We start from the raw sequence: 27,375 nt of genomic DNA on the forward strand, positions 1-27,375 counted from the left end.
TATGAACAGAACTTATAATTTACTACTTGATCTAAACACACGCCGCGACAGGAGCGCGACAGAGCACAAAAACACATGCGTGATACTTCATTCCACGTTGTCACAGGAGATTAAACATTCGATTAGTTGTGTTCACTGTGGTCACGTGAATTCTAGAGCCTGCCCCTCAGACAAGCGAGTAAAATAAATTACAGTCTGCATGTATTCGCGATGAAGGTTATTCCAGGTGCCTTGATTTTGCGTCCGTATTCGGGAATAGCTTCCGATCACCACAAAAGCAATCATTATCAATGAGCTGGAATGTTACGATTTCAATAGCCAGTTTGAGCAATTTTTAAACTATTGAAAGGACCACATTTTAATTTTTTTTTGACGTAGGACTACATCTTTCATTTCTATACCGGGGTGTAAAATCAATATTTCGAAAACGAAAGCGTTACGCCGGAGACCGAGATTTTGAGCGTTATTGGCTCCTAAAAATCTGAGCGAAATGGTATGATAAACACTTCATTCGAAAGATAAAATGTCTACGTGTTATATACTTGTTGCCTTTTTGATCCAAAAACTTGTTTCAATAGCCTTAAAATTGCTTTTAAAACAGACTATTGAGCACTTTAAGCCATAAGGGAATCCATCGGGAGGAGAGTGATGCTACTGAAAAGGCGACCAAGAAAGTACCAGCATCACAAGTTGGTTCCGCTTGAGGCATCGGAGCAGCCGCCACACACATACACGCGTGGAACTCTTTTCTTTGGTTGCTATCCAGCATCGAGAAGAATCTGGAAAGATTTTATCGTTACTGGAAAATAATCTGCCAGTTCCCCTAGGAATTGAAAAATACATTCAAGCGAAAGAGTTTATTTTAATGTTTTCTATCCATATAACACTGCTACCAAATACATTTGGTTTTGTGATTTTTCAATCAAGTGCAATTAGCAGGAAAACTTCTGAAGATTATTCTTCCCCATCAGTAGGATATGTTCGTATCCAATATTGGATGCGCGCGAGTTAAGGTGAAGGTGGAAGCTAGCCACAAATGGCTGCCACAATGGCGCTCATTTCTTTCATCTCCCTCCCTCACCTCTCGCCCGAAAATCAATAATTTTGCGAAACAGTGTGAAGAAAATGATCGTTTTCGCACACTTCCCATCAAGTAATATCAACCAAACTCTAATCGATTACTCACAAGATATTAAATTTTCATCTGCTTTCGCACCGTATAGTGAAGAACGTCGGAAAACTCGAGCAAGTGCTCTGAAAGTTAAATTTTCGTTTTTCAATCTTCTGCAATGGTTTTGTTTGTATTGGTAAAAGCATCGTTATTTTTTCGACACTGATGCCAAACAACATCATCGAAACAGGTATAAAAACCACTCAATAAAATGTTATTCCGGAGTCATAGCGTCCCATGTCATGAAAATCAATAGAATTGTGTTGATATCAATACAATTATTATTTTTACGTTTAATGGGTCTATAATGTAAGTTTTAGCAACTTTAACATTGGGTAAGAAAATTGTATTGCAGAGCTTGGAACACTGCCACGGCTGCCTATGCTTTCAAAAACAGTAAACGGAAAAAGTATTAAATTCAATCTAAATGCCTCGGCCAACGAAGAGAAGGGTTAAGGCTTTCCAACGTGAATATGTGAAAACAATACGATCAACGAAGGAAAATATTAAGGAATTATCAACATCGAGTTACCATGCGGAAGAACTTGTTAATACCAAAAGAGCCCCAATTCGCATGTGTTATAAATTTGCTCATGTTACGCTCGCGTATAATCAGAATCATATGCAAATGCACCTTCTATATATATTTATATTTGCAATTGTTCATCGGAACATATCGTTCATACATTTTACTTTAGTATTGAATTGTTATTTGTTTTTTTTTCAAATGTATTCAAAGACTCGTGTCAATGAAGCGCCACACAGTCTGATAAGTGAATTGATCTATTTACGTGTGCTTTGCTCTTCTCTCACAAACACTATTACCCCATTTTTACACGAGGGTTTACCTATACTACTACAATGGCTAGCTTCCACCTTCACCTTAACGACGTTGTTAGCCAGACTTGGTCAAAGTCCAACGACGGTGCCATCAGAGTCAGCAGAATTCGTCAACACGGCAACAGCCCCGATCATCATATTTTTTATATGATAGATACATTCTGAAGCTACATTTATAATGACAACAAATTTTACAACAAAACGGTACATGTTTGACACAAATCTGACAATCCGAAGCCTATTAAAAATAGTTTTGAATTTTACCTAAAAATAATGGATTACTTTTTCCCCAAATACGGGTCTAATGTTTGGCGATAAGGAACAACACTAACAATTTTCACTAGAACTTGAGAATCACTATATCGGTTGAACATGTAATGGTTGTATGGGTTATCTCTACGAAGCAGGATTTCTCGGTGTATTTTCTTGTCTCGACAACAGAACCAAGTTCTAGATCTCCCATTTGTCGGGGGAGTTATCTTCGTTCAGACATTCCAGCAGTATTCTAAATATGTCCGGGACGCAATACTTCCAATACTTCAATACGCCGCTTCCAATACTTCAGTTTCACCGAGACTGGACGTATTTTTTACATCCAAGATTTTCGGCATAGCCAAGGGTTCGTTGATAACAACTTGCATACGCTTGGCTTCTTCTTCGCATGATAATGAAGTTGAGAAGTTTAGAAGAGCCGATAACCGTTCATTTTCGGGACACGATTCATCGGTTGTTGTTGGACCTCTAATCTTCGCTACCACTATATGGTATGCATTTCCCGCAGGAATTGATTTCCGAATGTTTTCATCTTGCGCTGAGAATGCTAGTCCAAGACAAACTACACGGGAAGAAAGGGAAAATTTATACCGTCACCGTTCTATTTTGCATTCAGCTGTCCTAATCGCGGTTGGAGGGAATCATCTGATGGATAGTACTGAAAATTTCATCACCATTCAATGATACCGGATGAAGCGGATACGGATAGCGGTCGCTTTCTGTGGTGCACGAAGACGCCACGTCCACGGCAGGAAATCAGAGCCGCAAAACATTGGCGTCAGCAGCGCATAAAAATGGAAGCGAAAATTGAAATCGCTCTCAAACCATTTGCAGAATTGTATATTTTCTTGGAATACGCCGCCTTCCCCGGCACGTCCTTGGCGTGCAAGCCACGAGGAAGGAAAAGGTCCGCCAGGTTGAGGTAGGAAGAAGATGATGATTGCAATGAAGCTGAAAATTCAATGAATAATAAAGGCGCACAAATGCATCGCTGAATTATTTAAATCCACTGATGTGGAAAAAGGTCTGTGTTGGTTCCGCTTCTCGGAGAGAAGGTTTGGAAAGATTCAATTACTGGTGTAGTACCGGCGCGCGGCTTCTCGTACCAAGTCGCTCCACGTGTTTACACGTGTGTGCCCCCCTTTTCGCTGTGAGGAAGGGTTTGCACGAGCCGGTCTCGGCTCGCTTGTTTGTATTTGTGTTAACATCCGTTCGCTGTTGCAAGCTATTCTTCAAGATTTCGGCTTGAACTATTCAATTTTCTTCCTTCGTGGAATACATTTACTAGCAGGAATAGAAATTAAATGTGAAGGTGTTTCACAGCTTCACAATGAGTACACTTTATACGGTTTTGAGAATAATAAATCGGACTCAAGTTGATGAATGTTGGGCAATATGTTGACTTGCTTCTTGAAATAATCTTTGCGATGCCATACCTCGATATTAAAATAGGACATGAGAGAAAGATGTAGAAAAATATTCACTGTTGTGTGAATATTCATCATATTGTTCAAAAATGTGTAAAAATATATTCGTTCCACCCGGTGACTCCCAATCTTTCTAGCTTTTTTTAATCCCGTTTGTTTATCTATTAGGCTCATTAGCATTTTACCTCTAACAGAGCCGGGTTGTAATCGTGTACATATAGGGGAAATGGGGGGAATTGGGACCCCCTCAGCAAATCGCCTTCGCCAAAACAATACGGTCTAAATAAAAAATTTCGCATTGTACACTGAGCTACACTTGTTTTCTCTCATTCAATAATATTTAATTAGTATATCGAGCTTCAAATCACGAAATATATCATAAAATAAAAGAGATGATTTTTGGACATTAAAATTTGATGCGGGGTGTTTGGTGGACTATCCGTTTAATAGTCTGGCTACCCAACCGCGAATAACGAAAATCGTGGATAACGCAATAAAGGATTAAAAATGAGTTCCAAACACGAAAACAAAGATATTTTAGCATTAAAACCTATGTTTTATCAATACAGAAATCATCAACTATCCATCTACAAGATCGTGTACAAGAGTGGTCAGATAATGTAAAAGCTATGGCCATAACAAGATTACCTGAGCCTATCATTCACTGACAAATTCCGGGAAGGCCTATGCATTCACTATGGAATTCAATCATCCGCTCGCGGATAATCGGGATTCCACTGTACTTTTGCTTATGTAAAGTATTTTGGGATAATCAGGGACAATCAGAAACAGTGTTTTGAAATCGATACCAGGTATTTTGGGCAGATTCCAGACCAGAAAAATTGCATTGAGACCATTTCGAATTCTGCATGAATGTTGTTCACTGTTGTTCGAGTATTTTCAAACACTTTCGATGCTTGGTCAAAGAAAATCCGTCCTTGTCCTTGTGTTGCTCTTTCGAGCTCCTCTTTCTTCCAACGTTGTCTGTTCATCCTTTTTTTTTGTAATTCCGTGACATCTGGAATCAATTAGACCAAAGAGAAGCTTCAAAACAGTAGGATCAATTCACCCCACACAACATGCAAAAATTAAAATTAATTAATTTCATTCACTGTTATCAAATTTACAGTTTCGCTGCATCAAATTGTTCCTCCTCTGTAGGCGAACAGAACTTTACTGCACAATACACAACAAGTTTGTTTAATCAGCGAAAAAAAACCTTAAAACCACGATCGAAAAATTCACATTTTCTGACAATCAAAGTGCTTACTGTGTTCATGCTACCGTTTTGCTCTACTTGCGAAATTTTACCAAGGTTTTTTACGTTAGGTACATACGGTTCAACAATAGAAGAAGATGACATTAGAAAAAGTCCAAGTTGAGCCGTAATTTTTTTTAGATATAGGGGTGGTCCAAATCACCTCGTGTTACCCTACATATGTTTATGGTTCTATAAATTGTAAAATTACACAGTAGTAGTAGCCATTTAGGCGTCAGGTTTTCTGTTCCATTACATGATGGTAAACTACACAGCAGTAGACGTTTAATCGTAAGGGTATTCTTCCTGTTCTTCCATTGTTCAGCAGACCGGACAGCGGAGACAGTTGATATTGATCATTGTTAGGTTATTATTAGCACAACAGCCCGATGTTTTTTGCAGAGCAGAGCAGTGGTATGGAAGAATCGATCTTTTTTCCACCGTGGATCGATCTCCATCGCTGATGATTGTTGCGTGGACGTAGTTATTCTATAACAACACAAAGATGATCAATTGAGGGCCCTGAGTTTGAACTCACCATCGATCGCTTAGTGAGCGAACGCGTAACCAAGTGGCTACGAAGAGCAAATATAAATCATGGAACAACTATCTTCAGCTACTAAAAAAAAACACGCAAACTACTACCTCTTTTCAGGGCCACCAGAACTCTCTACTGTAAAGTTTAAAGAATTTCGATTCTTTCTAAAATAATATCCGAAGTAATAAAAAGTGAATTTATTTTTATATTTCGTGCCGGGAGACTTATTGGAGACTTTTTCCGCTCGATAATTCAATTTTTGTGAATTCGAGCATAGTTCCCGAGTTGAAGGTGGCATCAAAGTGCATCGAATTACGCAGTAGTACAGTAATATTGAAGGTGGATCAAAGCTGCATTCAGTGGTACCAAATTAGTGCAGTTTTGACCCATACTTGTTTGTCAAATAGGAAGGGTAGTTCGATAAAATAATTGCAAATGGCATCATCTTGGCACCATCATGTATAATGGGAGTCGAAATACTTCGTCTTTTTCGAACGTTCAGGTACATCCCAAATTTAATCTCAATTCATCTGGTCACTAGTTGCCTGTTCAACTGCAATTCAATTTTGTTTTATCTGTATATACTCGTAAAAATAACCATCAATGTTACCATATATACACTTCGTTTCATAACTCTAGAACCACTAAATTTTTCAGAGTTTCTAAAAATATGTAAGAAGTTGGTTGAGTTGAAGTATATAGTGTTGGATATAAGAAATATCCTCATTTATGAGCCTGGCCATTTGAACTTCGTTGTTGTGTTCATGTGCGAAATATTTAAAAAAACAAAAAAACACTCCAGTATTTTATAACTGTAAATCAGATCATCAAATGCAAAAACTTTCACTCCATTACAAAATTAACGTCAATTTTACACGAATGTGGTGGTTTCGACCAAGCTGTGCCATGTTGTAATGTGTATCTCGTTCTACGCAGAGGATACTGCTCGTTTAAGCTCTTCAAATCTCTCATACAGCTTTGGAAACTTTGTGAAAAAGGCCAAATTTTCTTTTGGATTTTCCATAAAACGTTATTAGTCAAAAACTATAACAATTACCAAACTTTGGTCAAAAGGTGAAATTTAGAAAAATTTTTGAATTTTGATAAAAAAAAACCAAAATTTTTTGCAAACAAAAATTCACTGAAAAAACGAATATTTTAAAAATTAAAATTCTTTTTTCCCAAACACGTATTTTTTTTTAAACTCATAAAAAATTATATGAATAGCCCTTACAATTTCCAACAAGTAGTCTATACATCGAAAGATGGTAACTTTTACAGGGAAAAAGTTTTCCTAACAAAAACTTTTTCATGTTTTCTTTGAAAAAATTACAACCAATCCTAATTTTGTTTAAAGTCACGATAGCGAAATAGTGTATTCGACAAAGTTTTGTATCTCATTTGAATATGAATTTGTGTTGAAAACGTCAATTTTCTACCTTTTATAGTTTCTGGAATATAAGACCATTTTGGTGTGAAGACTTCTGAAAAAATAAGACTTTACTCGTAACATTTTTGAGTATAAATTCTCGTGTTGGACATGTTCTTGACATGTTTGACAAAAGTATCCAGTACATGTAAATCGCGATACTTTATACATAAAAATCTTGAGAGTAAATATTAATAGTAGTTTTGATGTAGAACTACTTCTTTCAGGAAGGGTGCCAAATCAGAAAACAGGTAACGTTTTTATGAAATAAAGTTAACGTTAATAACTATTTTCACTGTGAACGAATTCCCATTATTTGCACACCAATCGAATCGGAAATTCTCTTAGATTTGTTTGATATGCTATACATTACAAATCGCTAATCTCTAAACGGTTTAAATTCATGAAAACTGGAAGAACTTCCTTTTTTCCCATACATTTGTTCTGCCGATTTGTGTGCTAACTCTACCCGTATTTCGAATACTTATAACTCGAACATTTCTTAACAGATCGGAAAGATGTTTGCATCAATTGATAAGAAATATTTCTACGCGTCTATCACAATTAATAACATGTTATTCTTCATGAGAGAAACAATTGAATAACTGTTAAATGTCAAGCGTTATCTAAACTGCCAAGTTTTGATTGGCCCGATTGGCGGTTTCCCTAACACAGACTTTGAAATCGATGTACCTGTGGAGATCCGCTTTGCAAATATACATGCTAGTCGTGGGTATTTTTTCCCACTGAGCTGTGTTTCCCTAACACGGACTTCGGAATTAATGTGTCTGGGGTATCCGCTTTGCAATTACATGCCTGTCGGGAGTATTTTTGGTGTTGAGTACATTTGTACTCGCTTGGCGTTTGTATTTCCCTAAAACGTACTTTTAAACGAAAAAGACAGAGAAAATCAACATTTGAGATACTAGAGGTGAATAAACTTTCGCGGTTCGAGAACTACGTAAGCATGAGATGCGCAATAATTTCAGAGGGAAATGTAAAATACAATGATCGTTTTACAATTCTTCCGTTCACATATTTAGGTAGTCCTAGGAATCATATCAAACGTAAAAGGACGTTCATCAAATTTATTTGTAACGAAGAACATAATCTATTACAACAATTTCGATGCATTCTAAAATAATATTCGAAGTGGTAAACAAGTGGATTGCATAATATAATTGCCTAGTTCTACGTCGAAAATATGCGGTCGTGTCCTAGATACAACCCCTTACATTTTTTTCAAAGAAAATAGTTGAGAAAAGGAAAAAGTTGTTGTCAGAAAAACTTCTTACCTGTAAAGGGGCCCATCTTTCGATGTATGGGTGACTTGTTGGAAATTGTAAGGGATATTCATATCTATTTTTTCAGAATTTTAAAAACACTTGTTTTCAAGAAAAAATAAATTGAATTTTTCAAAAAAAAATTTTTTAAATTTTATTTCCAAAAATTTGTTAGATATTTTTTCAGGAAAACCATAATATTTTCCTACCGCGGTTCAGCAAACGGGTAAAGTTTTAATCAGTGCCCCTAGAACGAACATTTACATTTACATTTTGAACAAGCGGCCACTGGGTGTGATATCAACATTAAGAAACACTGTTGATTGCTCGCTAGCTGGAGTGAGACTATGTAATAGAAATCGCGCTTGATTTCCGTAGAACGAACACTGCATTTGTAATTCGAACGATAGATTTACGGACGTCTAATTTGCTGTATAATAAATTTATGCACAGCCGCTACTTTAGTTGCTCGTTATTGATAGCACGGGTAGGTAAGCACATACAGTACTGGCAATAATAAAGAATACACTGTTCAAAATTTGTCCTCTTTGCTCGTGAATCGTTTGTTTTACATAAGTAAGATAACAGTCATCACCACAAATATTGTTTTTGGATTTCAGTAAAAGATTTGTACATTGGTTGTGTCAGATTTGATCATATTCGTGAGCAAATGTTGTTGTAGAAACGGTCATTTTGAATGTGGCATAAAAAATAATACAGATGAACAGTTTTCCTATGTAGCTGGAGATGGCGCGTCATTACTGAAACAAATGACATTTCTGTATGCTTTCGGTGTTTGGTTTCCATCATTCTCTAAAGTCAAATTGGGTTTGTTGATTCTGACGACGATTTTTTTCTTGCTGATCATGTAAATCGAAATATCTGTGCGGAAGCTAATAGTAAAGGACCGCCAAGATGGCGTATCTTATCGGAACAAAGCGGACAAGTACAACGGTAGCATTGGTGCGATTCAGAAGCTCTGTAGGAAGTACCAAGAGCTTGGTACCGTTTGCGACCGGGTAGGACGTGGACGCAAACGTTTTACAACGGACCGGGTTGATGCCCGAATCGTCAGAGAAGTGCGAAAAAAACCAAGAGCTACAAGCATAAGTATAAAAGAAAGCTTATCATTGAATTCATCGGAACGAACAGTGTGATTGAGACTACAACAGCACAGATTTAGGAGCAAGTTTTCGTCTCGGAGACCTTTAATCCGGAAAGTCAACAAGATCAAACGTTTGGAGTTCGCCAAAAAAAAGTCCACAAGCTAATCTCGTTCTGGAAAAAGGTGCTGTGGTCAGACGAATGCAAATTCGAGCTTTTCGGAACGAAAAAACGACCCAGAGTATGAATTAAGCGAGGATAGGAGCTGCTTGACAAGAACGTTCAGAAGACTGTGAGACAAAATGGCGACAACATCATGGTCTGGGAATGTTTAGCTTGGTCCGGTATTGGAAACCTGGTTCAGATCGATGGTATAATGCATGTTGGCAAGCTCAGCACGGAAGATCGGTTTGCAACAAGAAAACGGTCCAAAGCATACAGCAAACAAAACGGTGTCCTGCTTCCGCCAATCTCGTGTGAAGTTGATGGATTGGCCGTCACAATCACTCGATCCGAACCCGATCGAAAATCTGTGGTCAATTCTTGATTAAAAAATGGTTAAGAGCACGGTGACCAACAAAACTCTGCTGTTTGAGGAACTTTCGACGACGTGGCAACAAATTGATCAACATTACCTGCAAAGCTTGGTTAAAAGCTTGTCCCGACGTTTCAAATACACGACATGTATTCTTTTCATTTGCCGGACCAAAGCCATTAATATTCAATTAACTATATTGAAGAACAAACCAAACTTTAACGAAACTTTTTTCTTCTTGCTTGGTAGGATGACATGTAATCATAATCCTGCAAAAAATAAAATCTCGTGCTTGGAATTCGTCTTCCTTTTGATTACATTTTTAGAACTATCAGAGTGTATTCTTATTTATTGCCAGTACTGTAAATGCACAGAACAAATGCTTGGGAAAATAGGAATGCTTAAAATTTTCGACAATTTCAATCGTTTACGGACTAGAGAATCGTAATGTCAAATCTTAGAGGAATATCCATTCGAATGGTATGCAAACCATCGAAATTCCTTCGTAGCTAGAACAGTTATTAGCTCTAAAAATATTCCTTAAAACTTGACACTTCCAAACATTCATTTGAGTTCATTTGACGACATGCAAATTTGGGTGACCCCAAAATGTATACCCGTCAGTAGAATATAGTAAATATTTCCTCTATCATTGTTACGGACCCAGTTTAGATAGCAGGGCTAAACATAAATTAGAATAATCAAATATCAAATTGGTAGCGCAACGCGCATTTGAAAAACAAAATAATGCCAGCAGGAGGAAACCACATGTTTCGTTTCCTTTTCTTCAATTGCTTTATATAGCTCCCAAGATATGCGCGCCAGAGATAGCGCATCAGACGAAGGAATAGAGGTAAATAATTATTGCCAGTAATTAGCTAGATGTTTCCCACTTTAACCTTTTTCGTAGGAAGCATATTTTGAGCACTCGCCTTGGGCGCTGTATGGGTCGATCGAGAGGTGATAAAAAATGTTCTGTTCAGCACGATGGACAAGGAAGGAATAGGGCAAAGAAACTAAAATGTTTATTTAGGATCCGACGGTACCCGGTAGTGGAATATAAGAACAGGAAAATATAGATTCCTGGATCGGTCGTAAAAACTTCACCAAATTGAGCCTCTTTAGCAATAGCGAAGGATGGAAACCATGGGATCAATTTTATGTAGCAAATAGGCAGGCAGATAACCGATGCGGTTCCTGAGTAGGAAAGAGAGATCTTTTCTCTCTCTCTATCTCTATTTTCAATTTAGTTAACAAATCAAAGGGTTCATGATAGCAAGGAAGTAAACAGTTCAATTTTGTAAGCATACCAGGACGTATTTATTTCTTAAAATCGAGATAACCATCAGGATCAAGCCAGCCAAGTCCAGCCAGCCGAACCCAACCAGCCGAGTTCAACATCCGCAACGCCAGAACTCCTAACAGAGAAGGAGCTCGAAAACACTGGTATGAATAACAGAGCAAATCCCAAACCGAAAAGTAGACCACTTAGGGGCTGTCCACATACCACGAGGACAGAAAAAAGCATGATTTTAGACACCGCCCTCCCCTTCCATGGACAAGCGTGGACATTCGTTATACCCCTCCCCCTGTTGTCCACGTGGATATTCCTCCAGTTTTTGGAAAAAACAAAAAAAATATTTTTTTTCCGCTTAAACTTCATTTCAAGTTTGATAGAAATAGATAGAAATCTTCCATTCCATGTTTTTATTGATACAAATGATAGCCTTATTAATAGTAGCGATTTGTTTTAAATTCTTTATTTTTTTTCAACAACGTTCCTGAGCTCATTATTTCCCTACGAATTCCATTTATGTTATTTCCATATTCATATCAAAATATTACTTGTGAATCTACTCTCGAGTATTTTTATTAAAGCTGGCTAGCTGTTTGAGTTTTCAAAAAATCTGACACTAAAATCAAGCACTTTGTTTGAACACAGTTATTGGCATTTATCGAAGAGAAGTGCATCTCGAAACAATACAGAAGTGGTATTAATGAAAAAAAACTGAAAAAATTGATATCATCGCGATGTTCAAATTGTGAAAATGTTGTAATAATAATAATTGCTAGTTTTGGATCGTTCAGCACACCCGAATTGCCGCTCAAACGCATATACGATAGACAGAGTTCAATTTCTGGTGTTGTTCAATCAACTGATCCGCAGATTCATAATAATATTAGTTTACTATTCGCGTTGATTGCATTAAGCTTTGTGCTCCGTTTTTGGAAAGGGATAATGGCAATGGATTGATGAATTGAATACCCTTTGAAAACAAAATTATTAATTGAAATTTACTTTTCCGTATCAAAGATGTGTTCTGTGCAATTGAGTATTATATTTATTTTCGAGTGGTGAAAAATCTTGAGGGAAAATTATGTCTAATAATGTTTTTTTACTATAATGATCAATTTTAGTGGGAATATCATAGTAGTTAAGTCGGGGTCATGACTACGTGTTCCAAGTGATCAAATAACACGAAGCCAAAATTTTTATTCAAATATTTCAGATTTTAAATTGACTTCAAGCTTGCTAATCTAATATAAAATATTTTGTCCCAAAACCCTGATCTCGCGACCAGATGTCGTCATTGTACATTCGTGATCGCGGTTTGCGAAATATTTTCTCGCCTGACTTTCGCTTTTAAAAGTTCGGTACTGTCTGGTGTGTCTATAATGAACCTGGTCGAAATAAAACACCTGCAGTATCATCGCGATTGTTGATTTCGTTGACCTATAACCCTTAATTGTTAAATCATGCTAAATATTGTCCGGAAAAAATCCTGCCGACTCTAAGGAAAAAATCAAAAGCAGACATACATTTATTCGATTATTGATGTACCGTTTTGTTCCACAATATTTCAGCACCCTTCACGCAACTTGAGAATCTAATCCTCTCAGAACTTCTATTCGAATTGTCGAACGATTATCGGGGATCACTACACCCACCTTACTCACCTTTCTCCTCGAAAACCTGGACAAGGTGCTTTTTATGCTATACAGTGATTTGAAGTTCTTACAGGAGTAAGGTGAGTAAGGTGGGTGTAGTGATCCCCGATAATCGTTCGACAATTCGAATACTTCCTTCAGAATTCGATTATTAATCGAACGAATACTGCGCAACTAATAATAGATTATTTTAAAGCAACATTATTGTGATTGATTTGCCCTTCACATTTCGCTACAAATATGTATTTTCGTTGCGATTATGAAACAAATCGCAGATTGAGGAACGTTTCTTCAAATATTTTGTGGTAAAATAAACTCTTATTCCGGAATCCGGTCGGATTTGAAATTAGCACAATGTTGCATTCATTCATCTGATCGAGTCAAATCCTATCGGGTTGTGCACTGCCGTTCTACGCATAGTTGTCCCATGTTTCTTTTTGACAATTTTCACTTTTCTTCATAAAACGATGTTTTTATGCCTTATCTTCCAGAAAACCACAAAACAACATATTGTTTGTTCCCACAAACCACACCAAGCTCAATTGTCTCATGTTGATATTCTAGGCATAACTGTCTCGCCATGTGTTTTTTGTAGATCCATAATAAAAAAATCGGTACAAGTACAAGAATTTAATGCCACGACTTCAGCAGAGCTAATGCACTCATTTCTGGTTTGGAAAGCCAACTAATTCTCAAAAAAATTTAAAAAAGTTCAACAGAACATGTGTACACCTTATAAGTGAATGCCCAATAACAATGAGATTTATATTCTGTAAAGGCGTTGCAGATCATTCTCTTCTTCGTAAAACAATGTCGAAAAACACAAAAAAAAAAAAACTGATTGTTTGTTCCCAATATTTCGAATCCCACATTGTAGCGTTTTTCGTACCCACCGTAGCGAATCTAATAATGTGTCGCGTATCGAGGATTATCCTGATAAGTGTCTCGATTTGATTGTCATCAGTAGCAGCATGAACTTTACAGACAACCCAATAGAAGTGTATTATAAAAATTACCAGATATCGATAAAGAAAAACATCATTGCAAGAAACAGATCTCCAGAGATACAGCCAACAAGAATGAAAACTGAATCGAAACCTTTCGGGTGTCTTTATCCTGACGGAGTTCATGGTCCTCTATTACCGATTAGAATAAATTGATCGATCCCAGTTCATGTGCGTTCCTTCCAGAATATACATTCCAGGGAAGAAGCTAAGCCATATGAATAAATATAGATGTTTGACCGGGCAGCTCAGTCTTTTTATTGATGAATACAGAGTACTCAGGGTGTGCGTAAAGTTTAAAGAATCATGTAAATACAAAGCAGATTGAGTGTTGAATATAAACATATTTTTTTGCTTTAAAAAATACTGAACGTGTCCACGTGGACATTATCTAAACCCCCTCCTCCCTCATCGTGGACAAGCGTGAACATTTTCGTAGCCCTTACCCCCCCCCCCCCCTTACTTCACACGGACGGACCATTCTGGAGCCGTCGGATTCTGAATGGTTAGTGACTCGGGATTTGCTGAAGTCTAGGGACTTGGCTCATAAGGGAGCCCTTAATGTATGAATTCGAAAAGTAATAAAAATCCAGGGAAGTTTAACAATCGTGTATGGAGCAACTTACCTAGCTGACAGGAACGCCCGGAACGTCCCCAGGAGACCGGCCCGTCGTGCCTGCCGGTAGCATGCGAAATCTGCTCCGCGGATGCCCTGCAAATCTCCGGTGTATGGTTCGTTTAGAGCTGCCATCCGCAACTATGGGGGTACGGAAACAAGAGAGAAAAGATTAAATAGAGAACAGCTTTGACATTTTATGATTTGTTTTTCTTCTGTTTCAGCGACTTGTGGGACACTTTAGCGACCATTGTGTCGGATTTGCTTCAGAGGGGGTGCCAAAAAAAGCGGAAAAATAATCATATCATCATAAAAATGAACCTTCCAGACAGAGGGAGGCTGTTGAGAGATCTACTGCGAGAAAAAAAATGAAACAAAGCATCAACGGAAGTAGAATCAAACCAAAATAAGTGGCGCGTTTTTTTTTTAGTTTCAGATTCTGACTTCAGGAAAATTGCATTTCGTGGTATTGAAACCGTGTCTTGCCATTTTGATGCTTTCATTTTCATTTTCATCATTTTCTTGCGCGTTGCGAATCAACAATGGTTTCAATACCGACGAAATGGTGGTTGTGGGTACGTTTGTGCTTTTCGGTTCGGTTTCGGTGAGTGGAAAATATTCTACCGCAAACTTAACTAAATGTGTCCCATTTTCGCAAATGGGTGTTTGATTAACAGGGGGATTGGTGTGGGAGAACCGCAGGTGCAAGCGGGCGAAAGAACAGGGGGGAATAGAAAAAAGTTAAAGTTTTTACCATTTTGGGATACCACTGCACACGTTTTCCGTACCGTCCCAAAGGCGAGAAGAATAAAAGGTGAAAGAATATTTTACATGTGTTCAGGAGGAAAAACCGGAAACAAGAAAGCCAGAGATAAGAACAAAGTGTTTTTGGTATTTCTCAGAGTTGGCGCGAAGCTGGTGCTACGTGGGAAAAAAAAAGATCAAAGGTGGGTGCACAACGAAAAAAAAAAACGGGAAAAAACGGTGCGGATAATGATAGTCGTTGTACGGAATTGTAATTGTCGAAATTCAATTATTTTAATCGTAATCCTAATGGTGGTGACAGAATCCCCAAAAAAGGACGTGCGGATTGGTGTTAGAAGCTGGATGAAGTAGGTGCGAAGAGGAAGCAGTATAAAAACGAGCGTCTTAAGTGCTTTTGTGCTCGAGGTTGTGAAAAAAAAAAGAAAATTGAGTTCCAATGTCGTTGTGGAATGGTGGATTCATAATCGTAATTGATCAGTGCTCTTGGGAGGGGGGAGTTGGGGGGATTTGTGACAGCCTTTTAGTCTAGGGCGGAGAACGAAATCGAAAATGGCAGCAGCTTTGATAGCGATAAAATCGAATGACAATCGTTATTACGGAATGTCAAGTCCTTTCACTTCTATTAGCCTAATCAGTCTATAAATAAGATTCAATCTGTATCGGAGTCTAATCGAATGGTGGGGACGTGAGAAAAATTTGAAAGGTTTAACCGGAAATAACGTTGTGCGAGGATGCTTCTGAGATTCTTGTTTTTTAATGTGTTCAGAAACAAAAATGCACTTTGAAGTTATTCGACACTTTTGTGAAATAATGTTTTTGACACTTTTTGACATTTTGTTTAAAAAAATGTTGACTCTTTGAGTTCGATGTTTCTTCAAATTGACAGTCGATCCATCAAATCATCAATCAATGAAATAATTTTCCGTTAATTTGTATGAACATCAAGGTTCAAGTCTCCATTAAAAGTAACGCCCTATTGCCAATAGGATAATTTTCCACTTTATATTTACGCGGAACCTCATAATTTTTCAAACAACGCAATAACTTTTGACGTTCATTGGACCACTTCAGTTGAAGCGTCCATTTTACGCCCCCGTCCCCTCCTTCCCGCCTCTCATCACCGTTGCAGATAATCATCACACATACATCGCGCTCAACCGACCATTAAATGAGCGCTCAAAAAGTGTCAAAAAGTGTTAAACTGCATAGCCATGGCCCCCGCATTCGCTGGTGATAAAAAAAAGCTGGGAGGCGGGATGGCGGGGGCACAGCATAAAAATCTAGCTAAACTTCGCTCAGCTGCTACACATTTTTCGCCCGAGAGGACAAACTGTCCGTAAGCTGGAAAAACAATTCCCTGTCTCTATCTCGGCCGGCCGTCACAAAAGCTATTATTCGGAGACTCGAAACGGAGCGCGTTTCGATGGTTCCGTTTTATTCCTTTTTTCCCCTCAGTCCTTGTTGAACTTTACTTCGCCGCAAGTTCCGCGTGATGGGGGAGCGGGGTCCCGTGGGGGAGAAAAAGTGACGCGCTCCCGCTGGTCCTGGTGCCACCGCGATGTTTGAAGCCTCGGGAAGCAAATTGTGTCAGCTATAAAATTATCGTTTATTATCATAAATTACGATTCGTTTTCGCCCGAGAAGGCCGCCCGGATCGCGCAAAACGTCGGGGAAAAGTTTTGACCAGTAGTCAGATTTTGTGATATCTGGCTTCAACAAAAAGAGGGGAGGAAGGGGAGAAGAAGAGTTTACGTTTCAATTGCTCTCCGATTTCGTATCGTGGTGACTGCGGCTGGTGGGGATGTAAACTTTGGAGATTATAATTTTCACGCCTCGGAAATGAGGGAGACCATTTTCACTACTGCTATAATCAATTAAAGTTGGGCAAATTATGCGCGTTTCAGCGGTTACGGGAATGACGAAGTTTACGCGCTGGGGCCCCCGTGTATCGGCTTTAATGGCGAAAATTTTGCATCAGAATTTAACGCCGGTTTTTGAGGGGCTGATCGTGTATTTCGGTGCTTTTTCCGTTTTACGAGAATGTGAATGTAAATAAAATACGCGTGATTGTATTAACAGTATGACTTTGAATAAATGCAGCACTCGGGAAAAGGAAGAAAGATACAATAAAATAAAACCCTCGTGAAACGGGCATAAATAATCAAAGGTAAGCTACGCAAACGAACGTTCAATCAAAATGAAGCATGACAGAATGTTGCAAAAAACAGGTAATGTGAAAAAATAAAATCAAGCGAAAATGTTGAATCAAGAGTGTCATTCAACCTTAATGATTCAGGAAATATTTACCGACTCATACTCCGGGGATGCCGTGAACTATAAACATACGCGCGTATATACATTTGGTGGGGCGGTTGGCGGTTTGGTTGTTGGAATTCACGAGGAACAACAAACATGTCCGGGTCCGGGTCGGGTGTGGGTGAGAGAGAGTAAGAAACATTGGAAAAATAAATTGTCATGGATATTTTTTTTTCTTTTCAAACGATAAGGTATATAGAAAGATTCAAAATGCAGTAAGAAAATTTGAAATTCAGAGAAAATGCTTTGGTCAGTGTTTAGTAATCATGTTAGAATAGGTCCGAAGCAAAAGCAGCAGTCATGATCAACTTGTGAAATTGTGAGCGTTCATGTATGTCATTGTCATGTTACATTGCAACCTTGGAGCATTTCCAAATGAATACAGATTAAGAGGTTTGGTTCCAATCATATCAGGTCGTTCGCTCTGAAAACTTTCGGTTTAGTGTAATCAATCTATCGAAACAGTTCGGCAGAATAAACTCCCATGGCGTTATCGAACAGGGAAACACGAGGTGAAAATAATTGTTTATATAACTACCAAGTGTATGCACGTGAAACTTTTTCTTGCAAAAATATTTTTATTCTTCTTGATTTTTTTAAAAATATTTTATTCAAAGTCTAGGAGACTGTAAAAACTGTTTGCAAGCCGGACCACTTTCACAAACAAAATTGCATTCCTCATCAAACGACGATCTGATCTTGCGGTAGGTGTGGTGTCCAAGGTCATCACTAGATTTTTTGCGCTTAGGATTCTTAAAAAATATAGCAACTTTCCGCCCCGCTCACGATTGGATGCAGAAATAACATTCATTTGTTCATCGCAGTGTTGAAATAAAATCATCTTCGCTAAGCTCAAATACATAGATTTTCGGACTAGTTTGCATCGAAAATCTATATATTTCAAACGAAAATCCAAATGACAGATCCGGACAACCGGTGAATATGAGCAAATGAACTTTTGTTCTTCAATATGTTTTGATGTTTATTTTTCCACCCAGTGTCATTTTCATCTTGATTAATCAAGATGCCAAAATTGAATTTCATTTTAGCCAAATAAATATCAGCTTCTGTTTACTTTTAATCTGATGCAGCTGTGTGCAGTTGGTTTTTATTTATGCCGTTGTTACTGTCTCGCCAAACAAAATCCTGCGCGATTTTTTGCAAAGTTCGTTTCATCGAACTCTGGCGTTTTTGTTCTCTAAATGGTCCAGCCTGTCTTTTTTTTTTTTTTTTATTTTTTGAATTTTGACTCAAAATCAATGCCAGAACGAATATCGTTACGAATGTGATGAATATCAATTTGTTGCTTTTGATATTCAAAGTATAAATAACAGCGAAGTTATGAATCCCACTCAATGCCGCATTCATTCATTATAGCAAGTTTGTCCATGCATCAGCGATATGAACAAAATGAACTCGTTTGTTATTGTCATCAATATATGGGGCTGTCCATATACCACGTGGACAGAAAAAGTACGGTTTTAGACTTCCCCCCTCTTCCTCCGTGGACAAGCGTGGATATTTTCATACCCCTACCCCCCTTTGTCCACGTGGACATTTTTCCTTTTTAATTTAAAATAATTAAGGAAACAACTGATTTGCGCTTAAATTTAATTGAATTTTTAATTCCATTTAAGGGGGACCCTTGTCATCGAGGTCGGGAAATAATGAATTTTCTTGGATTTTTTTCGAATGTTACGAACAAAGTGAAGAGCTCGGGTATTTTAGTTATTGTTTAAGGTATATTTGAAGATGTATTTTTCATTTTTTAAGTGCACGAATAATGGTTATTACGCTGTTGACAGCTGGATGCGTAGACGCTGTCTGAAAATTGGTACCTTGCTGGTGGTATCGGTTCTGAAGCAACGGGGTGTCGTAGAACAAATTCCAATGAATATTTTGAAACATTAGGACAATACCTAAAGCGCTACATAGGGATTTTTAAAAATTCGAAAAATTACCGAATTGGCGGCCATTTTTGTTAGAAATGAGTAATTATAAAAAATCGCTGTTTAGAAGCTCAAAAAAAATCGAAGAAATGAGATATCAAAGAACGGCTGTGTAAAGCTTTAGATAATCCATTTTTAAACGCTGATAAAAAATTTCAGCCAAATCGGTCGAGTAGATCCTAAGATATAGATACCACCAGTTAAAAAAACACGGTATCGAGAAAAACGCGTTTCAAAATTCGTACAGTAATACCATATCCCTTGAGGTGAGGTCATACTTTTGGCTGTAACTTTCCAATGAAATCAAATATCGAAAAGGAGCATAAGTTTCCCAAAAATGCAAAAAAAAAAACAAAAAAATCGATTTTTTCGATTTTGCATACCGGGGTCCCCCCTTAAGTTGTTTTTATTTCAAATTTCAGTAGCTGTACCCTGTACCAGTTTTCACTCATTGTTCTTGTATGGTAGAGAAATGGGTAGCATAACAAAGCACATGCTTCGTATGAGTTTGATTTTGAAATACTTGTGAGTATATGATATTTTTTGTTTTTCCAGTATAAGCAAGTATATAGAGGCTATCTGGTTTGCTAACACGGAAGCGCGCAATGTACAGTTGACCAGGTGAGGAACAATTCGCATCTGAATATAAACTACACAACTTCAATGATTGATCTTGAGCTTTACCTATTGTGATTGCCAATCGCCAATCGAATAAAAATTAATGGATTTAAATACACTTTTGAATACATTTTTAGTTCACGATTTTCTAAACACTTGCAAAAAAAAAAATAATATGTTGATATCACATAGACGCCAGTAATCATCCAATCAACTTGATTGATTTGCTTCCATTTGATTCATATGGAATTCCAGTAGAACATTTTACTACATATATGCATTATTTTGCATTGTTTTATAGCAGAGTTACAGTGTTACTCAAAATTTTAGATGAAAAAATTCTTTGCCCACTCCGGAATATGATCGATCACTGCTAATGGTGATTCATCTTCACTCTGGATTTCCGATTCCCCTTTAGTCGGTAGCGCAATTCAAAGCCTTTCCCGCCATAGTTCGGAGAATTTTCAGAGGGTATTAAAAGCGTATGAGGATATTTTATTATTTTTCAAATCCTTATAGACCATTCTGCATTGAGTGTCTAGATGACTTCCAAAGTGCTCGCGGGGAAGAATTACATCAGACAACTCACGATTTATTGATTCCCAACTATGAAATCGAGCTCAAATCTCAACTATGAAAGTAGAATATTTCTTGAGACCCATTTTTGCCTTAAATTGATCCCAATTCAAAAGTACGCTACATAGAACGATTTGAAAATACATTTTGTCATTTGAAAGATGAGAAAAATTTCCATATTCTTTTTTTTTTTTTTTAAATCGTTTATAGTTACAGCCTCAGTTACATAAGTTTAAAGGAGCCAAACTCCTATCTGTATTGTTACAAGTATATATAACATTTTTCATTAATTCTAGTGTTAATGGAGTAGAGAACCGATTACTCGCGGTTTGCTCGAGTTTAGAAGGGTGACATTTTTTCAGGAAAAGGAAGGGATATAAGGATATGTTGACAATGTTCACACTCACATTCGCACTCACATTCATCATACTCAATTCTTAAGCCTATCTTATATCTAATATGTATTTACATTTCACCTTATTCTATTGTTAGTAAGAAGGGATTTGATTTCTCGAGAAGGAAAAGGAAAAGGAGAACATAAGGATATAAGGACAATCACACACGAAGATCGATAACTTTTAAGAAGACATATATTTGGGACATGTAATCAAGGTCTAACCGAGCCAACACATCTCTCACCGGCACATTGGGCTGTCTTCCTCTGGCTCGAAGAGAGTTTTCCAAATTCGATCTGGCAACAAGATACACCTCGCACGACCAAACAACGTGTTCGATGTCGTGGTAACCTTGGCCACAAGCACAGATATTGCCATCGGCAAGATTAAAACGAAAGAGTAGCGCGTCTAACGAACAGTGATTAGACATGAGTCGAGAGAAGGTGCGAATAAAGTCCCGACTCAAGTCCAGACTTTTGAACCATGGTTTGAGGCTAACCTTAGGGATAATGGAGTGAAGCCACCGACCCAATTCATCTTCGTTCCACTTACGTTGCCAGTTAACGATGGTATTTTTACGGACTAAAGAATAAAATTCATTGAAGGCGATTTGACGCTGATAAATATCGCCTTCAATTGCACCTACCTTTGCCAATGAGTCAGCCCTCTCATTACCCGGAATTGAGCAATGTGAGGGGACCCAGACAAAGGTAATGATATAACAGCGTCTGGTTAAAGCACTCAAAATTTCTCGTATTCTCTCAAGGAAGTACGGCGAGTGCTTTTCCGGCCTCACTGAACGGATAGCTTCGACAGAGCTAAGACTATCCGTTACAATGTAATAGTGTTCAACAGGTCGTGAGGCGACGCTGTCCAGCACCCAGTGTATTGCTGCCAATTCAGCAATATACACTGAGCAAGGATTCTGAAGACTGTGGGAGGTGCTAAAAAATTCGTTGAACAGTCCAAATCCTGTGGACTCATTCATAGAGGACCCATCAGTAAAGTACATATTATCACAATTGATACGCCCATACTTTGCATTGAAGATCGTAGGAACGATCCCCGATCGATGATAATCTGGAATTCCATGGATTTTCTGCTTCATGAACAGATCAAAATGTACAGAGGAATTGATGTAGTCAGGAAAACAAACACGGTTGGGAATATACGAAGAAGGATCAACCTGCATGGAGATGAATTCATGATATGAAGTCATGAATCCAGAATGAAAATTTAGCCCGACCAGCTGCTCAAAATTTCCGATCACCAATGGATTCATAACCTTACACCGGATGAGGAACCGAAGAGATAATAAATTGAAGCGATCTTTTAGTGGGAGTACGCCTGCCAAAACCTCGAGACTCATGGTATGCGTTGAGGGCATACATCCCAACGCAATACGGAGACAAAGATACTGAATTCGCTCGAGTTTAATGAGGTGTGTTTTGGCAGCTGATTGAAAACAGAAACTGCCATACTCCATCACTGAGAGAATAGTTGTTCGATACAACATTATAAGATCTTCGGGATGGGCTCCCCACCAGGTGCCGGTAATTGTACGGAGAAAGTTTATTCTTTGTTGACATTTTTTACTCAGATACCTAATATGGGCCCCCCAAGTACATTTGGAGTCGAACCAGACCCCAAGATACTTGAATGACATAGCATGAGTGATCGGTTTACCCAAAAGTTGAAGCTTTGGTTTTGCTGGTCTATGCTTCCTAGAAAAAACCACCATCTCTGTTTTCTCCGTGGAGAATTCGATCCCTAGCCCAATGGCCCAGGTTGAAAAATTGTTCAAAGTATCTTGTAAGGGTCCTTGCAGGTCGGATTCGTTTGATCCTACGACAGACACCACTCCGTCATCTGCAAGTTGCCTTAAGCTGCAATTTTGTGTAAGACAATTGTCGATGTCGCTTACATAGAAGTTGAACAAAAGGGGGCTTAAACATGAGCCCTGGGGGAGGCCCATGTAGGAGACCCGATTTACTGTCGAATCCCCGTGAGAAAAATTCAACTGTTTCTCACAAAGCAAGTTATATAACATATTATTCAACAGAGGCGGCAGACCCCGAGAGTGTAATTTGTCTGACAAAACCTCTATTGAAATAGAATCAAAGGCCCCCTTTATGTCCAAGAATACTGAAGCCATTTGTTTTTTTTCGGCGTAAGCCATTTGAATTTCTGAAGAAAGCAACGCAAGATTCGTCCCCTTGCCCCTGCGGAACCCATATTGTGTATCTGAAAGTAGGCCATTCGTTTCAACCCATCGATCAAGGCGAAACAAGATCATTTTCTCCAACAATTTCCGTATACAAGACAGCATTGCTATTGGGCGGTAAGAATTGAAGTCGGACGCGGGTTTTCCGGGTTTTTGAATAGCTATAATTCGCACTTGTCTCCAATCATCTGGAACAATATTATGCTCCAGAAACCGATTGAATAAATTTAACAAGCGATGTTTCGCCACATCAGGGAGGTGTTTCAACAAGTTGAACTTAATTCTATCCGTTCCTGGAGCCGAATTGTTACAAGAAAGGAGAGCAAGAGAGAATTCTACCATCGAAAACTCGGAATCAAGATCAAACCTATCTTGTGGTATATCTCGAACAATTTTTTGCACAGGAACGGAATCGGGACAAACCTTCTGTGCAAATTTAAAAATCCATCGATGTGAATATTCTTCGCTTTCATTCGATGAAGAGCGATTTCTCATGTTTCGAGCCACTTTCCATAATTTTTTCATTGACGTTTCTCTTGACAAACCTCCCACGAAAGTTCGCCAATAAGCACGTTTTTTCCCTTTGATCAAGTTTTTAAATTGATTTTCAAGGTCCAAATACGTTTGAAAATTCTCAATGGTTCCACGTTTTCGAAAAGCTTTAAATGCGTTCGATTTATCCTGATAAAGCTTGGAACATTGGCTATCCCACCATGGATTGGGAAGCCTTCGACGAATAGTGGAGCCTGGGATGGGTTTCGTTTGAGCGCGAACCGCGCTGTCATAGATCAAACGAGAAAGGAAGTTATACTCCTCCAATGGAGGTAAACCATCTCTGGAATTGATGGCTAGAGCAATCGCGTCCGCATATTTTTTCCAGTCAATGTGTCTTGTGAGGTCATATGCCATGTTTATAGATTCAGAAGAATTCGACCCAATGGTGATGGAAATTTTGATTGGCAAGTGGTCACTACCGTTGGGGTCCTGGATTACATTCCACTTGCAATCTAACGATAGTGAATTCGAGCAAAGCGAGAGGTCAAGAGCACTTGGGTTAGCAGGAGGTTTAGGTACACGTGTTGTTTCCCCAGTATTCAAAACGGTCATATTGAAGCTGTTACAAAGATCATATATCAACAATGAACGATTGTCGTCGTACTGTTCCCCCCAGGCAGTTCCGTGAGAGTTGAAGTCTCCCAAGATCAATCGTGGCTCAGGAAGGAGTGAGCACATGTCAACAAGTTGCTTGCGGCTAACCGCAGCTCTCGGAGGCCAATACAAGCTGACAATACAGAGGTCTTTTCCTCTGATGTTTGCATGACAAGCAACAGCTTCGATCCCTCCAATAGGTGGAAGTTCAATTCTAAAAAATGGGTGGCACTTATTGATCCCCAATAGTACCCCTCCGTATCTGTCATCGCGGTCCAAGCGTATTATATTAAAATCGTGGAAAGAGAGATCATTTTGAGAAGAGAGCCAGGTTTCGGACAGAGCAAAAACATCACAATTGAATTTATGAATTAGAAATTTGAAAGTATCCAATTTAGGGATAAGACTACGACAATTCCACTGTAAAACAGTGATATCACCGACCTCTCTATTTAAATTAGACATCAAGAGAGACAATCATTGCAAGGAGGGGCCATGTTTGCATCAATTGTTGCAAAATTGTCTTTAATACTGGAAGCATTGAAATGACAATGGTTCTGATGCAGTCGGAAACATTAAAACACTTGAAGATTTGGTCCAAAAGGTCAGACAACTTTATAAATCCCGATTGGGAAGTTGAACTGGACGGAAAAACAGGGACAGTTGGGGTTTTTGATGTCCCCTCGAGTGCTGGGCCATTCGAAGGTGAATTATTCCAACGAAAATCAGGAGGCACCTGATTTTGCTTGTCCGCTGCACTAGATTTTTTAGGCATGCTAACAGGGGGTATAACCGGAGGGGCTTGTCCTTGAACTTTGGGAGTGGTCACATTTTTGCGCCGGGGATTCCCTTGGAAAATGAACGGTGTGCCCCCGTTAGCTGTGTCCGCTTCTATTTCGTCAACGGGCAACGTGGCGAAGACATTTTGTGTGTTGATTGGTTGTTGTTGTTGGGCCAGTGGAGAAGCGTCCTTTAAAATATCCGCAAAAGTGCGTTTCGAGCGTTCCTTCAAAGAGCGCTTCTGTTTCTCCCAGCGACTCTTGTAAGTTTCACAAGCTGAGAGCACGTGTGGGGATCCCCCGCAATATGGACACTTATGCTCAGTCGCACTGCAGGATTCCCCCACATGTTGCTCTCCGCAAGTTGCACAGCGCTCCTTGTTGGCACAATAATCTGAAGTGTGACCAACTGACTTGCATTTGTTGCAAGTCATGGGCTTTGGCACGAAGAGTCGCACAGGCAGTCTCAATTTGTCCTCCATGACGTAGTCTGGGAGGGCCGAACCAGCAAAAGTTACTCGAAACGAGTCTGACGGCGTGAATTTCGTTTTTCCCTCTTCATGGGATACTTTACCTAGTTGGCGACTGTCCAAAATTTTAACGCCCACCAAAGGGAGTCTTTTGAATTTACCAACTCCTTCTTTTATCAATTGGCACGTCAGACCCGTTTCAGTTACCACCCCCGAAATTTCTACGTCATGGGAGGGCACGTAGACACGATACTCTAGGGTGAACCTCTCGTCGATCACAATTGCATTTGCGTGTTTCCGATCTCTCACGACAACACGTAGTAGGACTGGGAGACAAGTTTGGGAGTTGAGCGGAAGCGGAAGCGGGAGATTGAGGGGGCGAAGAGGAAAAGTTTGCCAATTTTCTTGAGGGGGGCTTGTTGAGGTTAATTAACTCTTTCTCTGAAGAGACATCTTCTGAGGGGGGAACGCGTTTGAGCGACTTCCCAGCCCCCGTTGTAGCTAGTGAGGAGGAAACAGTAGTTTCAATCTCCATTTCAACTTGACCTTCTGCCATTACGGCAGATATAAAATAATATAATTTTGAATTCTTCTATCTTCCTAAACCTAATATGTAAATTATACCTAAATCGCACACCAATGCGAATGAAATGAAACGGTGTCCCAATCGAACCGCGTGGCAATCGCTCGGTACAGCTGCAACGGTAAATCGCACCACAACACGATGATGGAATCGATGACGATGATAAAGCACACACAGCGATGATACGGCACACGCACCGCGCCCGCGGTGGAGGACTTCTTTCTCACGCTGGTTGTGATTGCTGATCCTCTCACTCGCGCAATAAAGAGAACCCCGTTAGGACGAAACAAATTCACCCGCCACGAATTGATAACGGTATAATCTCCACTATATGATAGACGCGAACAAATTTGCGACCGATGTCTTCGGACTGCGCGAGCTGAATGATATCCATAATATTCTGTTGTAGAACATTTTAAATAGTGGAGGATAACAATAGGAATAACATTGTGGTGTCGAGGAAGAAATTGTAGAAGGGTTGGAGAGCTTTAATTTTGTTGATAGAAACAATCATGTATTTTTGAAGAAAAAATAATAAAACCCTTAAAAAACGAAAAATTTGAAGTATTTTTTCACTACTAAAAGGCACCTCAATCAATCAATTCAAATGTTTAACAACTGATATCCTGTGAAATTTTCTGAAAAAAATAGAATACTGGGTCAATTGATTCAAGTTTTGCGACTAGTGGTGCGTGGATCATTCCACGCAAATGAAATATTAATTCCTAGAAATTGACGGGATTCTAATACTTTGAAAAATTCTAACTTTTCGGGAAAAGTAATGCGAAAAAATGATTTTACACGAAATTCTGCATGAAAAACTATACAGACATTATTATCCTAAGACTAATTGTTCTCGAGAGCTCTATACATGCTCTATAGAATATTGTATTTGATAAAAAAACATATGTGTAATATCATGGAAACTTAACCATTATGGAATCGCTTATTGTTTATAGGTTTGAGCTAGAAACGTCTATGCATAGCCCGCAACAATAAAAGTTATATGGATTCCAGTGAAGAAGTTCAATTCTTTATTAGTAAAAATATACGAAGCACTCTCAGGCAGCTCAATTCGTTTATTGATAAACACGGAATACTCAAGTTGGGCGGAAAGTTTTAAA

At 38.7% G+C, this 27,375-nt stretch overlaps 1 protein-coding gene across 12 annotated transcripts in view; it reads right to left on the reverse strand.

The window, feature by feature from the left end:
• The window catches only part of LOC129770678 (collagen alpha-1(XVIII) chain), a 742,307-nt gene that overhangs the window by 21,553 nt on the left and 693,379 nt on the right, over positions 1 to 27,375 (reverse strand). For 8 of the 12 annotated variants that reach the window (XM_055773649.1, XM_055773645.1, XM_055773650.1 and 5 more), the window contains 3 exons: positions 17,500 to 17,526; positions 15,182 to 15,196; positions 14,438 to 14,568 (listed from right to left, as the gene is read on the reverse strand). In XM_055773649.1, coding sequence (XP_055629624.1) covers positions 14,438 to 14,568; positions 15,182 to 15,196; positions 17,500 to 17,526 — 173 coding nt within the window. The remainder of the gene's footprint in view (positions 1 to 14,437; positions 14,569 to 15,181; positions 15,197 to 17,499; positions 17,527 to 27,375) is intronic. The other 4 variants (XM_055773652.1, XM_055773644.1, XM_055773651.1 and 1 more) reach the window with 2 other exon arrangements.

Source organism: Toxorhynchites rutilus, chromosome 2 (assembly GCF_029784135.1).
Source record: "Toxorhynchites rutilus septentrionalis strain SRP chromosome 2, ASM2978413v1, whole genome shotgun sequence".
Lineage (NCBI taxonomy): Eukaryota > Metazoa > Arthropoda > Insecta > Diptera > Culicidae > Toxorhynchites > Toxorhynchites rutilus.